The sequence below is a fragment of the Galeopterus variegatus genome, unplaced genomic scaffold, assembly GCF_000696425.1.
Source record: "Galeopterus variegatus unplaced genomic scaffold, G_variegatus-3.0.2 Scaffold1761, whole genome shotgun sequence".
Classification (NCBI taxonomy): domain Eukaryota; kingdom Metazoa; phylum Chordata; class Mammalia; order Dermoptera; family Cynocephalidae; genus Galeopterus; species Galeopterus variegatus.
Window position 1 is genome coordinate 197,578 of NW_007727872.1, and position 14,729 is coordinate 212,306.

Genomic DNA, 14,729 nt, shown 5'->3' on the forward strand with positions numbered 1-14,729 from the left:
CATTTTTTTCTTGTATTCTTGGGCTCAGGTCCCAGTCTTCACATTGGTCATTTACAAAGGTTTCACCTTCAAATTTCTCAAAACAGCAAGGAAAGGTGCAATATGAAGCTCTTGGGTCTCTGACGTTTTGTCTTTTTAACTGTCTGCTTGGTCACTATGCCTCTTTTAGATTACGTTCATCAGGATGTTAACCAAACTTTGTCCTGTGTAAGAGAAGTTGTAAGCAGACAGCATCTGAAGAAAACTAACGGTCTCCTCTGGGTACTAGTTAGCCTTGGAGCCCATGAATCTAATTATTTCTTCTCCTTGTCTTCCCAGATGCAAATTTTTTGATTGTTATATGTAAACAGGTGCTAAAAATACCTCAGGAGGGGCCAGCCCGTGGCAAACTTAGGAGCCATGCGTTTGGATCCTCCATCGGGATGGCCGGTTGGCTCACTGGCTGAGCGTGGTGCTCACAACACCAAGCCAAGGGTTGAGATCCCCTTACTGGTCATCTTTTAAAAAAAAAAAAAAAAAAAAAGCTCAGGAAGACTTTGAACCTGGCTGCTCAAAGATTGCCATGTGTGTCTGCTTAGATTGTGTTAGACAGTTATCTAATGGATACACTGCACAGTTGCACTGAATTTATGCTGTCGAAATTTGTTGCTAAATTGAACACACCTCAGGAGAGTATTTCAGGATGGATCAAACCTGATTTCTGAGAAACTGAAACTATAGTCTGTGTATTTGGGGAGTGAAGAGACATTCTTTCCCATCCTTTCCATCTTTTACTCATCCTTTGTACAGGACTTATATTTTTGGTGTTAGATAGGAGCCTGAACAATCTGCCGCTTCGTGTGATTGGCCCTGATGGAGGCTAAACTGTTAGTGCCAGGGTCACAGACCTGTCCAAGCTAGCAGTCCTTTCCTGCAGCTGCCGTCTCAAGGGTCCTGCTATGCTAGTGGAGAATTTTGTACTCAGAATTAACTACCACAGTAATTTAAAGTGGAGGAAATGGTAGACAGAAGAGAAGAGGCCTTGGATTCCTTAATTTTCCCTGTCATAAAAGGTATGGCACTATCTCAACCTACTTGCACATTTACTGGCCAGTTATGCAGCTGTAGGTGTACCTATCCATGGTAGTTTGTTTTGATTCCCCAATTTGCTTTTTAGCTCCATAAAGGCAGGAGTTGGCTCTGAAGGCTTGATAAGCCTATCAGAGTGCTGAGAACAATGCTGAGTGTACAGTCAGGGTCTAACTCTAATCTTAACCATGTGACCTTAATGAGAGATTCCTTTCCTTTTTGGTTGGACCTGTGTTACTAAATCAGTCCACAAGCATGTTGAGTGTTTACTGTTTCTTATGACTCTGTTAGGCATTGTGAAAAATCCATAGTGTAACACTGGTCTCTTCCTTCAGAGTACTAAACATATAACTATGACAAATTTTAGTGAGGAAATCAGTAGTAGTAGCATGTTTGTTTTTCCAAGAGAGGTCTTGGCACTCTGCCTGCCTACACATGCTAATGCACAAACCCTAAAGCAGTATGTTCTTTCCTCCACAGGAAATCCCTTGTTGGAAAGCATGTAGAATGCAGATTTTCCAGAATGGTTGGGGGGATGGGAGGAGTTTGCTTGTTTATGGCAGGCGTTGGAAGGGATGCTATGGAAATAGGTCAATTTTCCCAATTTCAGGCCCTAAAAAAAGTTATTCAGAGGGTCATATTAGGGTGAAAGAAAATAATAACAGGTACAGTTACTCTTGTGTCCTATAGCTACTAGTGTGTCAAGCACTACACTTGGCATTTAATATCCATTGCCTTATTTAGTCCTCAGAAGCAGCTCTGTATAATGAAATTGTTATTATTCCCATTGTAAAGATGAGGAAACTGAGGCTCAGCTGGCTCCTGGTAAAGATACTCATAGGATTATGAGTCTAGACAAGCTGACTCTAGAGCTATACTCTGTGCTACCTTGAAAATTACTAGCTATTGGTTGAAAAATTTTCAGCACTCAGGTGCAACTAGACCCAACTGTGATCCACCAAGGTCTTTACCTACAGAACATCTTTGCAGCGCTTCTTGTTTAGAACATGAATTTGGAAGAATACATATGGATTGTGGGGGAAGAAAAATTGGCTTTTTGCATCTCTCTCATTAGATTTCCTCTTCCAAGCTGTCCAAGCCCTGACTGCCACTTAACTTAATTGTGAGAGTACCCCTGAGAGGCTGTCCTTAGACTGGTGAAGTTGCAAGGTTTAGGGACAGACCTTTATTGCTTTTGGGAGAAAAGGGGGTTGTTCCTCATTGGGAGACACATAATCAGTTCTGGGGAAGGTCTGGTTTTACGAAAGTAGAGGAAGGGTGGGTGGCTAGACTAGGTTCATTCAGAGAAGGTAAAAGATCTAATCTTCTATTTCTCTTTCAGTCTTTTGCCAGAGTTTATAGAGCATTTCAGCTCTTTAACAAATCTATGCTAGCCGGTTGGCTCAGTTGGTTAGAGCATGGTACTGATAACACCAAGGTCCAGGGTTTGATTCCTGTACAGGCCCAGCCACCAAATAACAAACAAACAAAAACAAATCCAGAGAAGGGAGTTAGTCAATGCCCTGGGTAGGTCATTCTCACTGGGGAGGGATGGGGCACATCTTGCTGGTACAAGGATCAAGGGATCAAACCATGGACCTTGGTGTTATTAGTACCATGCTCTAGCCAACTGAGCTAACCTACCTGCCCTCATTCTCATTTTTATAGGAAAGAGTATTTTCCTTTTAGGAAGTTTTCTGGATATTAGAAGGAAAAAGGCTTCAGCCTTTCTGGCTGAGAAGTGGTATATTTGGCTTGTTATGTTGTCCCTCTGCAGATGACAAAAGGGAAACCTCAGTCTGTATGAGACCTCACTCTGCATTTACCGTAAAAACTGCCTGCAGCTACTTGGACCTTCCTGTCCTCTCTAGCAAGCCATTTGCCACTGACCATTATTGAAGGCCTACTGTGTGCTCCACAGTATTTCTTTTAGGGATAAGACATTATGCTAGGAGTAGGAGGTCAGAGCAGTGAACAGTTTAGAGGGATGGCATGGGGAGCAACCCTGATTATTCAGACCTCCTTGGTTCTAGGGGCAGCGGGATAGGTGTGTCCCAAATCCTGATCCTTTGTGAGGAATGAACTCTATTACCCAGCTTGCCATGGGCCAAACTCTTTCATTGTTTCTCCATCATCAGCTTGTAGAATAAGCAGTCCCCTGCTTAGCCCCCTCTAACTGATGAGAGAGAGAGAAGCAAGGGCCTTATGCCTGGTGATGCTCTTGTTTATGGTTTCAGAGCTTGATACCTCAGGCTGTTCTTTCCTGCTTTGCTGAAGAAATGGGGCCAAAAAATCATATTCTCTGCTGAGTAAATATCTGAAATAGAACAAATGGTCAGAGTCTAGTGGGAGAGATGGATGGAGATTATCATGACAATCCTCTAAAAAGCCTTTTTATCTTTTTTTTTCCTCCTAATTCTCTTTTAACTCCTGTATCTGTTCCAAACCATCCAAAGATTATTTTTTCTATGGTCAGGGGTTTGACAGGGTTAAAGCAGAACTGCATGTAAGTGGAACCGAATGATTACAGTCTCCTTGGGATACTGGAATATTGGCCTTGAAGTATGAGCATTCATTGTAGAAGTGATTTATTGAATCCTTTTAACACCCAACCCCAAGCCTGAATACCACAGGATGGCTGAGGCCTAAAAAGCCCAATTGAAGATTAAAGATCTTTGAATATCAGACTTCCAATTGAGTATTGAGTAATCAAAATGGCAGCCATAATCAGATTTTCTTAATGCATTTGAAATGCTTTGTAAAGTTTTGTTGGTATATACCATCAAGAGGATTGAGCAGGGTCTTCAACTGCTACTGGTGGAAATTGGTAAGCCTTGGAGCCCTGAGGATCCTAGTAGTCATTAAAACTCGAACATCAAACCAGGCATTCACCAGCTCTCCAAAGATCATGCTTCCCACTTCTTAGGAGGAGTGAGTCTGAATTCCTTCAGTCTTTGGTATCTAAAAACCAAGTTTAGCCTGTAAACCCAAGAACATGCCCCGGGTTAGACTAGCGTGCCAGTACAGTAAAAGAACTGGATTTGGAGACAGAGAATTCTTGTATCTAATCCCAGTTTTGTGACTTTTGGCAATTTACAGTCTTTCTGGACATCTGTTTCTATGGCAATTTACAGTCTTTCTGGACATCTATGAAATGAGGGTTGCGAACTAGGTAGGTGATTTCAGAGGTTCCTTCCAGAACTACTATTTCTATGGTTTTTGTCCCTATGGTAACATTTTGGCAAAAAAAAGGTATGGTTGTAGATGCAGGCCCTCCTGACCACCATTTAACCAACTGATTCGTCTTATTTGAATACATCAAATACTTTTCTATTTTCGTTTTTCCTTTGCTTCCACCTAAGTAGCATTCATTCATTTGGCACCTTATATTTGCTACATCTTATCATTTATATTTTTATATTTATTGTATATACTGTCTCTAATCTTTACAATGTTATAAGAAAATATTGTGACTATTCACAAACTCAGACAGGTCAAGGTCATGTGACTTGAAGATGTCAAGATTTGAACCTAGGTTTCTGATTCTGAAGCCTTTTTCCATTACTTCCCACTGCCATCTTCATAGTTTCCAGGTTTATTTCCTATTCTATAAGAAGTCTCAGTAAGCTTCTCCATTGGTATTTTGTGGTCCCATCTTCACTTGGCAGCCTGGCCCAAGGAAGACCATACATGTTGCCCTTCTTGAGAGTGAGCTGCTGGCAGCCTTACATGCTTTCTCCAAATAAGTCATACTGTAGATATCAGTTTAGATTGAGAAGAAGGGGTCTGGCTGGTTAGCTCAGTTGGTTAGAATGCAGTGTTATAACACCAAGGTCAAGGTCAAAGGTTTGGATCCCTGTACCAGCCAGCCGCCAAAAGAAAAAAGAAATTGAGAAAGAAGGTATGAACACAAGTTTGCTGTCAGGTTACAACCTGTTATTTAGTTGTCCTCTCACTGTAATTTTGCTGGTAATTCAGTCTAACAGAGACTTGAGACTGAGCAGTTTTGGGGGCACAGGTCATAGCCCTCTGGCATCAAGATTGGATAGCTGTTGCCAGGAACTTTTCTGCTGTGGCAATTTTCTTTCTTTTTTTTTTAAAAAGATGACCGGTAAGGGGATCTCAACCCTTGGCTTGGTGTTGTCAGCACCACGCTCAGCCAGTGAGCAAACCGGCCATCCCCATATAGGATCCGAACCCTTGGCCTTGGTGTTATCAGCACCGCACTCTCCCGAGTGAGCCACGGGCCGGCCTGCTGTGGCAATTTTCAGTTGCTTCTATCTTCAGGCTAGAAGTTATTTCCCATTTCAAAGGCCCTGCTAAAAAAATAAAAGAGTGGGGGTGGGGGTGGGGTGGGCAGCATAGACTACTCAGTAGTCTGTGAGGAATGTGTATTGCATATATTAGGGGAAAGTATGTATGTGTCTAAAGCCTTTGTTAGCAATTTTGAATGAACCTCATGCACTGGGGACCTCATCTACTTCCCATCATTGAAGACATCCTGATCCTGATGTGGCCAAGAGCCTCAAAACCTGTATCATGCAAAGCCAGACCTTTATGGACTTCTCTGCTCAGTTTTCTTTTAGTATAACCTCTATCCCCTTGTACTACCAAAGTTAAGGTTGGCAGTGGGTGCTGGACATTCTCTGACTTCTGGCTAAAGCATTGCCAGTTACACTCAGGACAGTGAGGTCATTATGGGAGGCTTGCTTTCACATTGAATAGAGAAATGTTTCCTCTTCCCCAGAATCTGCCGTAGGCTGAATGAAGATGCATGAATGAAGTCCTAGTTCTTGGCTTATGGTTGGAACTATCTGGGGACAGCCAGAACTTCTGAATATTCCTTGTCACCATAAGGAGGGTTTTATTATAAAATTAGTAACCATTTATTGACTATTCATTATGTGCCAGGCATTAGACAATCATCTCATTTCATCCTCATATCAGCCTTATGAGGTAGATAGTGATCCCCATTTTACAGATATGAAAACTGAGGCTCAAAGAGATTAAGTAACTTGTATAAATTTACATAGCTAATTAGTGGTCGATCTGGATCTAAAATTTGGGTCTCTGACCTCAAAATCTATGTTCTTTTTTTTTAAGATGGCCGGTAAGGGGATCTTAATCCTTGACTTGGTGTTGTCAGCTCCACGCTCAGCCAGTGAGCTAACCCGGCCATCCCTATATGGGATCCGAACCCGTGGCCTTGGTGTTATCAGCACCGCACTCTACTGAGTGAGCCACGGGCCGGCCCCAAAACCTATGTTCTTAATGACTGTTGTCTTCTCAGGTACTTCTCCAGAGACCTCAGCGGCAGGTGTTTAGTTCTCCACCCGCTACCCACTCCCCCCACCTAGTTTGTTTTTCCCTCACTTGAGCTGAGGCAAGATGTTTTAAAGGCAGAGAAGAGGGCCTAGGATCTTTTTTTTTTTTTTTTTTTTTTTTTTTTGTTTTTTTCCTTTTCCGGCAACGGGTTGCAACCCCCGGCAACGGATTGCAACCCTCAGTGTTGCCCCCGTACTGGACCGGGGACCGGCAACGGGATTGCAACCCTCGGTGTTGCTCCCGCGCCTCGCTCAGCCAGTGAGCATGAACCGGTCTGTATGTGGGATCCGAACCCTCGGGCGGGAGCGCCGCCGCGCTTCCCAAGCGGCGCACTATCCATTGCGCCACCGGGCCGGCCCCAAGGGCCTAGGATCTTTGAAGCCATTTGTATATCCCCAGCCTTCCACTTGAATCCAGAAGATGTTCCTTGGTGGTCAAGAATTATTTATGCATATAGGATCTTTGCAGCAGTTTGAAATAGGTAGGTGCTTCCTATGAAGGTAGTTACTCTTTGAGTCCCAGAAGCTGTCCAGGTAGCTGTAGTAGCCATTGGGATGACAGTGTTTCCATCAATTGTATGTTATTTTCAGGAACTCAAAACTTTTATTCCCATGTCATTTTAGGAAGATGAGTTTAAGTTCCATTTTATAGAGGGAAAGACTGAGGCTGAAAGAGGTTAAGTGAATTGTCTGAAGCCCTGTAGCAAGAGTGGGACTCCCACTTTAGTTATCTTTATATCAGGCCCTTCCCAGGACCTGGGTTCTTGTCTATTGAGGGTCATAGGTGGGGTTGTAAGTATTCCTTAGAGAGCGTGTGACTTGTAGGTGATTTACTGACTTTGATCTCAGGTGGTAGGCATAGTTCTAAGGAAGCCCACAAGTGCAACAGCTGAGGAAAGAAGGTTGTGCTTGGGGAATGGACTGTTACCAGATGGATTGGAAAGAGGGCTTTCAGAGTTTTCAGGAAGCCAGATACTGAGGCTACAAATTATGGTAATGCCTAAGGCCTTTAGACACAGGGGCTCTGGGAGATTGCCCTCTGCCTAAGTGCTGCCCTTGCCATGTCTCAGGCCAATGTTGAGGTTCAATGGGACACGTTCCTAAGGTCTGAAGCTGCAGAAAGCAAAGTCCCAGACTAGGCAAGGACCCTCTAGTGCGCTGAAGTCCTGAATGGGCTGGGACCTAGACCTGAGTTTAGAATGTTTTCTTCCCTTGGGAGTAAATGAGAAATGGCAGGGCAGGAGATAGCAGAGGCTAGATGAACTGAAGGACAAGTTTCCCTTGCGTAAAAGAAGAAGAAAGGAAGTAAGCCCACAAGAAAGGGCCATAGAAGGAGGAGGTGGCAATGGGCAATGTCTGGACAAGAGGAGAGCTGAGATCATTCAATCTCTAAGTCCAGCCAGGCCTCTGGTTTCCTTCCAAGGAGCTAGTAGCTCAGGGGCCATCTCTGCTTTCACCTCCCTGAAACAAGCTGAATTAGGCCAGACTGGCAAAAGCCAACTTTACTGAGAAAGGAGAAATCCTGTTTTAAGCAAGACCTTAGACCTTTCACTCTGCTCTGGCAAGAGGAGAAAGCCCAGGTAATCAAGGCAGCCTTACCTGAGGCCTGAGGCTCTCAGGATGTAGTCAGAAAGTAGAGCCATCTCTTCACATGCTGTACCTATTTCTCAGAAATTGGCTTCAGCATAGTGTTTGTCTTTTACCACCTGACACCCTTCAGAGAAGGAAGGCTGAGCCCAGGTTGCTGGGTCATAGGCATTGCTGAGGCAGCCCAGATTTTAGGGCTTAGGAAAGCATGTATTATTCTATTCTTCCTGGTTCCTGTGGGCTGGTTCCATCTTGGAGGAATTTTGCCTTTTTCTGGGCTTGAGCCATTTACTTCCGAGCCAAGACCTTGGCTGTGGATATTCCAGCCACGAGTACAGCCCACGTGCATAAGAGGACCAGATTATTTTGTGGGTGACTGCCATTGCTGGGTACCAGTCCTCCTGCCTACAGAACTGACAAATGAAATTAGGAGCAAAGGAACCAGCCTATACTAGATGTGTGGGACACAGCCAGGCAAAATGATCTTATGGAACAGAGAAGAAAGTGGGGCCAGACCTCTACCCTAGCTGTCCCTTCCCTCCAAACCCAAACTTGGAGGCTCTCCCATAGGGATACAAGCCTTCCCTGTGCTCTCTAGCCCTTTTCTCTCCTCAGGAATTCTTGGCAGGCAGAAGTATTTGCTACCAAGTGAAATCTGCCCTGGCACAAATTTGAACTGGTGAGGGGAACAGTCGAGAGGCACCTTTGCACACCTATCTTCAACTCCTCTAACCTGTCCTGACTTTGGTTTATTCCCTCCCCCCTTCCACCACCTGAGTGTCCCTCATCACTCACTCATTCCCGACCCCCCCACCCCCAAGCTCCCTACCGAGCAGGGAGCTCTCCATGACATCATAGGCTTTCCTCCAGGTCAGATCACCTTCACTCAGATCACCAGAGTGAACGGTCATTCCCTCTCCTGGTCTCTCCTTTCTGCCCAGCTTACTTCTTCTGATTTGATTGTAGTGCCTCTCCTCTTGACGGTCCTTGCCTTTGATTATTGTTCTTATAAGCCTAAGTCACATTAGGCCTGGCTATAGTAGTCCCTTTTTTCTGTAACCACAGATACCCGAGGTTCCTGGAGTCAGTGGAAGACTGAACCCTCCCCCCATAGAAAGTCAGAGAGGCATTGTGGGGGAGACCCCTCATCAGAACAAAAGGTCTAGCTTAGTCTTGAAAGTGTTCCGTACACCCGAAGGCTGGGATGCCCAAAAGTTCGATCCAGTGCCTGGATCGGAAGGCTGAGTGAAAATAAGTGGCAGATGGTGCTGAGGAACATCCCAGGACTGAAGAAATGTGGTTTCCAGGAAGGGAGAAGGAAGCAGACATTGGCATAGTCTCACTCAGCAACTGTGACAACCTGGCCAGCTATGGTATCAGGGACAGGGATACTAGTGAGCTCAGACACTCACTGTTCTATCACCTCTTCTCATGCTCTTTTACCATACCTGAGTAAACAGCCTTGGTGGCCAGGCTGGACTGGTGAAGAAAGGCAAGGAATGGAATAGATAAGAAAGTGTTCACAGAAATCTGAGAAATTGTTCCCTGTAAGCAGGCTTTTTTCTGGATTATAATAGTGAGCAAGGTTTCTTGGGGTGTTGCCCCAGACTGAATTCAACCCAATAGGACAGCAGTGTAGGGCTAATGACCTGGAATTTGCATACCTAAGCCCTGCCTGGCCTTTGACCCCCCCACCCCCCCCACCCCCAGGTGCTGGAGGTGGTGCGAGCCAACTATGACACGCTCACGCTGAAGTTGCAGGATGGCCTGGACCAGTATGAGCGCTACTCGGAGCAGCACAAGGAAGCTGCCTTCTTCAAAGAGTTGGTGAGTGCCCTGCCCCCGTCTCTGCCTGAGTTTCCTGGGGGCCTATTCTCAGCCATTGGGTTCTACTGTGCAGGCGGGCATCTAGGAAACAACCGCGATTTGCCAAAGTCTGATAAAACAAGACTCAAGGGGTCTACTGGGATTGTGTGTGTTATGGCTCTTCCAAAGTAGTCCAGGACCAGGCAGTGAGAGAAGAAGCCTTTCTCGAAGCAGCATCGCCCACCTCTCCTCTGCAGCCATGGAGATAACCCTTGCACAGCTCCAGCAGGGTATCAGGGTTGATGTGTGTTCCCAGTGTCAGCTCTGGTTCATAACTCCTGATCCTGTTCTCAGAGCAACTAATAAGAGTAATTGATTCTTCTCCTTTTGGGCTCACTTCTTCCCAGATTCTTAACTGACTCCTGGTCTAAGTACCCTCCCAATCTAGTTCTCCAGTCTTCACTGTCTACTCCTGCTCCCACTTTCCAGTCACTCAGCTTCCTACAGTCCCCACCTTTGGCCACCAGGAGCCAGTGAGCATTTGCTCTGCCTTCTACTCCACTTCCCAGTCAGCATCTCCACAGAACTGGCTTCTCCCTATTGATTGCCCCTTTCCTGCCCTGTGCTCAGAGCTGCTCTAAGGAAAAGTTCAGCCTTCCTGTACTTCTGCCACCCTGCCTGTCTTGTTTACACAAACATCCTGGCTGGGGACTGAGACCAGAACACACAGGCCTCTGTATCTACTATTCACTATTCATGTCCTCAGACGTCCTTCTGCTGGATCAGAACTTGAGCCTGGCTTTTACCTCCACCATGCCAAGTCTGTGGTGAAGGCACTGGGTTTTACATCGTCTGTCTTGTGCTAAACACAGCCCAATTCTCTAACATGATCTTCCTCAGGATTTTGGACTTCTTCAGAATGAGGAACTCATGCTCTGGGTGAGTTAGTTGGGAACGGGGGAGCCATAAGGAGACAGCAGAGTAGAGTATTTTTATGGGGTAGTGGTGAGCCTTTAAGCTGATTTGGGGGAGTTATAGGGAGCCAACAGTTCACAAAGAGAGTAAGTTTACTGGGAGATGAAGAGGGTTGTAAAGGAGAGAGAGGAGCTACATCTCCAGCTCTTTGGTGCTAGCCCTTGCCTTACTCAGTTCTACCCATTCGTTCCTCTGGACAGGAGCAAGGGGGGTCTGGTCTGGTCTGCAGCTAATGAGCTTGGGTTGCCTGCTCTTTGCCATGCTGCTCTCTCCTCTGCTTCCTGTCTTCAGGAAGTTTCTTCATTAAGTTTCCTATAACAAAGTGGAAATAGAAGGAAAGCTCCCTGGACTTTGGAGCACAGGACAGACACATGTTCTTTTTCTCCTCCCTCCCCCTTTTGTCTCTCCTACAACCTACATACCTATTTCCCATGGACCAATCTCCTTGCAGAGTCTGCTAGATTCTTCTTGGAGCCCTCTCAGAGTAGGGAGTTTGGCCCTCTGACCCCTTCTCCACAGGTCTTTCCCCTGCTGGCACAGGTACCACCTTCTGCAAGGTTCTCTGTCAGTGGGTAAAAAGTGTGTGAAATGAGCCGTACACAGCAAGGATACAACCCAGACTTTCCTCTCAAGTGGGCAGACATCTTTGATATGGAAGGAGTGCTGGACTAGGAGTTAAGAAACCTAGGTCCTGCTGCCAAGTATGACTTGATCCTGCTCTTGGATCGTGCCCCTGCCATCTATGCCAGACAAGGGTTGCATCTCTAAATGCTCCTTCCAACCTGAAAAAGTAGATAAATCCAAAGGAAAAGTGAGGAGATTATAGAGACACACATAAAGAGAGGTGGTCCTAGAGCATGAGTCCTCTGGCCTCAGTTTCTCCTCCTTCATCAGACCACTGACCAGACCAGTCCCTCTCCGGCATAGCTGAGGAAGGGCAGAGGCGGTACCTCAGCCCTCATTCCTTGTCTGTGCCTGCTTCTAGCTTCCAAGGGGCTCAGAAGCTCTTCTTGCACCCACTAGAGTTTCTGCCTCTCAGCCCTTCTTTTCCTCCTGCTGTCATGGAACTGTTTGCACATTTGTCCACAGGGATAATAGCTGTTAAAGGTTCACTTCCTAAGAGAGAAACTTCTAGCACTGCATCTTGGCCCTGTGCCTCAGACACTGCCCTCTACTGTTTGTAACTTTCTCTTGTTTTCTCTCTGTTCTCTGCTTGTGTCCTCCCCCTTCCCTCACCTTTCCCAGGTTCGATCCATTAGCACCAACGTCCGGAGAAACCTGGCCTTCCACACACTCAGCCAGGAAGTCCTGCTGAAGGAGTTCTCCACTATCTCCTGAAGCCACACCTACCTGAGCAGCCACTGACTGCCCTTACTCATGAGGCTCCTGGGCTGGAGGGGAAGCGAGGGGAGAAGGGCTGCCCCCAAGGTTGGAGAGAAACACAAATACTGAGTTCTCTTGGTGAAGGCCACACTTTAGTGGAGCTTGGACAGCAGGTGCCAAGAGGGGCAAGCCAGGGATAATCTTATTTGGGGAAGAATGGGTGGGCACACGGAGAGGCCTCCAAGAATGTGGGGACTTCCAGGGTGGGCTCCTGGACACCTGCTCACATTTCCAATTGAGATTACAGGTTGTAGCTACTGACTAATTTTTAGGAGCTGGTGGGGCAGGCCTCAGGAAGCTGCCAACACCCTGAAAGTCAATAGCTTTCCTTGGCTTCTGAAAACAGATCAACTCTCAGACATAGTTGGATCCACATTCTGCTTCCTTTGAGCCTGGGGCTGAGCTGGGGTTGAAATCTGTGTCCCCTGCCACCACTGGCACTCTGTCTAGACATTAGGACCCTTAGCTTAGGCTTAGGGCAGGGTAGGAATGGAGTACCTTTTTTCTAAATCCAGAGTTGACTCCTCTGGGAAACTAGAGATTAGAGCCTGCCCAGTGCTCTGCTGTCTAGCCACCACTTTTTGGATTGTAGTTTTGGCAGCAGGAGTACCTGACAGCTTTTCCCCCTGCCTTCTACCCATTGACTCATCAGCACAATAGGGTCACAGCTTCAGCTTTTCATTTTTAATCTGGTTTAAACTGTCTTTAGGGTGTGTGTGAAATAAACATTGACAGGTTTTCTGGAGCCCTCAAGGTGCCTACTTTGCTGGTTCCCTTTCCAGCAACTTCCCTACCTCCCTAGCCACCCCCTTCTCTGGGAGCCTCTCCTGCCTCTGCTGAGCTCCCCTCCACGTGTTCCACCCCCTCACCCTGCTGTTGTTTACATCTAGCCTGCCTGAGAATTTCCTCTGGGGAGGAATCTGTTCCTGCTGTGGTGTGGTACGAGGAGGGAGAGAACCTGCTGGGGGCAGGGTGCCCTCCATCTGAAAGAGGTCAAGTGAGCATTATGCACAAGGCCTCCATTCTGTCTACCCATATCCTGGCTGGGACCGCAGGCAAATCTCCTGACCTTTGGGAAGCTGGCTTGTGGTTCCTACTTTGGATAGCTTCCACAGGACCACTGTAGGCTTTCCCTACCCCATAGCTGTCTCTGAAATAGCTGCTGCTCCCAGATTCTCCCTTTCTAAAGCACTTTCTAAAGCCCTCAGGATGGCAGGGAGCAAGCAGCAGAAGAAGAATCTGGGAGTAAGTGCAGGAATCCAGCAGTGAAAGCAGGTCCGGGACCTCCTTAGCTGCTATCCATTTAGCTTCAAATCTCTTTGGGATACTTGCCCTCCCTGGAATGAGTTCAACACTGACCAGACGTGCACTAGTTCCAGAGAATCCACCAACAGGCTGCCATGTATGCATGTAGGTTCTTAAGAGATCATGGGCTGGGCCATCTCTGATCACTAGATATGGACAGCTCAGCCTGGGGCATTTAGTGTTTTCCACAGTGATAAACCCCAGAGTAGCTGGATGTGGAGCTGGTGGCAAGTTGAAGTTATTAAAAATCAATTTGTGTGAGACAGTCTTTTTAGTGTCTTTTTTTCCCTTAATCTCTGTTGTGTAGACTCATTTCTGAAAGACGGAGTTAAGGTAATCTCCCAGGTGCTGGTCCCTTCTGGCTAGAGAACCGAACCCTTGCCTGTCCTTATAGACTCTCCTAGTAAAGGCCAGTTGGGTTCAGAGAATTGTGGCCTCCTTTGCCCTCTGGATGGAAGGAGGAAGAAGGGAACTCCCTTATCTCCAAACTTAGTGGTGTTTAAGAGGCCAGCCAGCCCATTGGGCTACTTCTGGATTCCTGCCAGCTGTTCCTATAAAGTGAACAAGGGCAGGTGTCGGGCATGGGGCACTAAGCAGAGGACTCCTTGCCTTCCGTTGTGAAGGCCCATCTCTTGGCCATTTCTTCACATATACCTATTCCAAGAACTCCAAACTAGAGTGCCCATCCTCTCCTAGAAATCAGCCTTAAAAAGAGCTCATGCTCTGTCCCTGGCCAATCTCTATGCCAGGTCTATGGAGACTCCTCCAGACCCAGGGGAGAGCCAGGAGCAGGGCATTGCTCCCAAAGACAATCCTCCCTTTAGCTGCTTGTCCGCTTCTTAAGCTGGAACTCCTGCCACAGTTCTTGCTGGGTTGACTGAATCAAGTCATGGGAAACTGAAGAGATTAAATGTAATGGGGTCACTTTAGCCAAAGTTTTTGGTCTCAGCAGGTCACCTCTCCAGACCCACTGGACACCTTACCCTCCTAGCCCCCATTTTCATGGCATGTTGGAGGCTCTCAGACCAGGAGCCAAGGAAGCATGCTGGAGGTCAGATCACAGGTCTCAGTCATTCAGTAGCCATTATTGGAAGGTGGAGCCCAGCCTACGGAAAAGGAACTAATCTTAAGGGAAGGGACCCTTATAACAAGGGCATTTCTTTCCCACTATATCCTCACCTAGATCCCCAAATCCTTCAGTTACTTCCTGAATCTGCTGAAAAACAAGGAATCTAGGACAGGGCAGGTGACAAAACAGAAGTGCAGAAAAATTGAAAGAAA

The 14,729-nt window shown here is 46.6% G+C and overlaps 1 protein-coding gene across 3 annotated transcripts in view; it reads left to right on the plus strand.

Moving 5' to 3' along the window:
• LOC103595409 (chromosome unknown open reading frame, human C10orf76) overlaps positions 1-13,709 on the plus strand; it is a 181,202-nt gene extending 167,493 nt beyond the window's left edge. For all 3 annotated transcript variants that reach the window (XM_008578802.1, XM_008578805.1, XM_008578803.1), the window contains 2 exons: positions 9,690-9,806; positions 12,006-13,709. In XM_008578802.1, the coding sequence (XP_008577024.1) occupies positions 9,690-9,806; positions 12,006-12,098 (210 nt within the window). In that variant the 3' untranslated portion in view covers positions 12,099-13,709. The remainder of the gene's footprint in view (positions 1-9,689; positions 9,807-12,005) is intronic.
• The last annotated feature ends 1,020 nt before the right edge of the window (positions 13,710-14,729 follow it).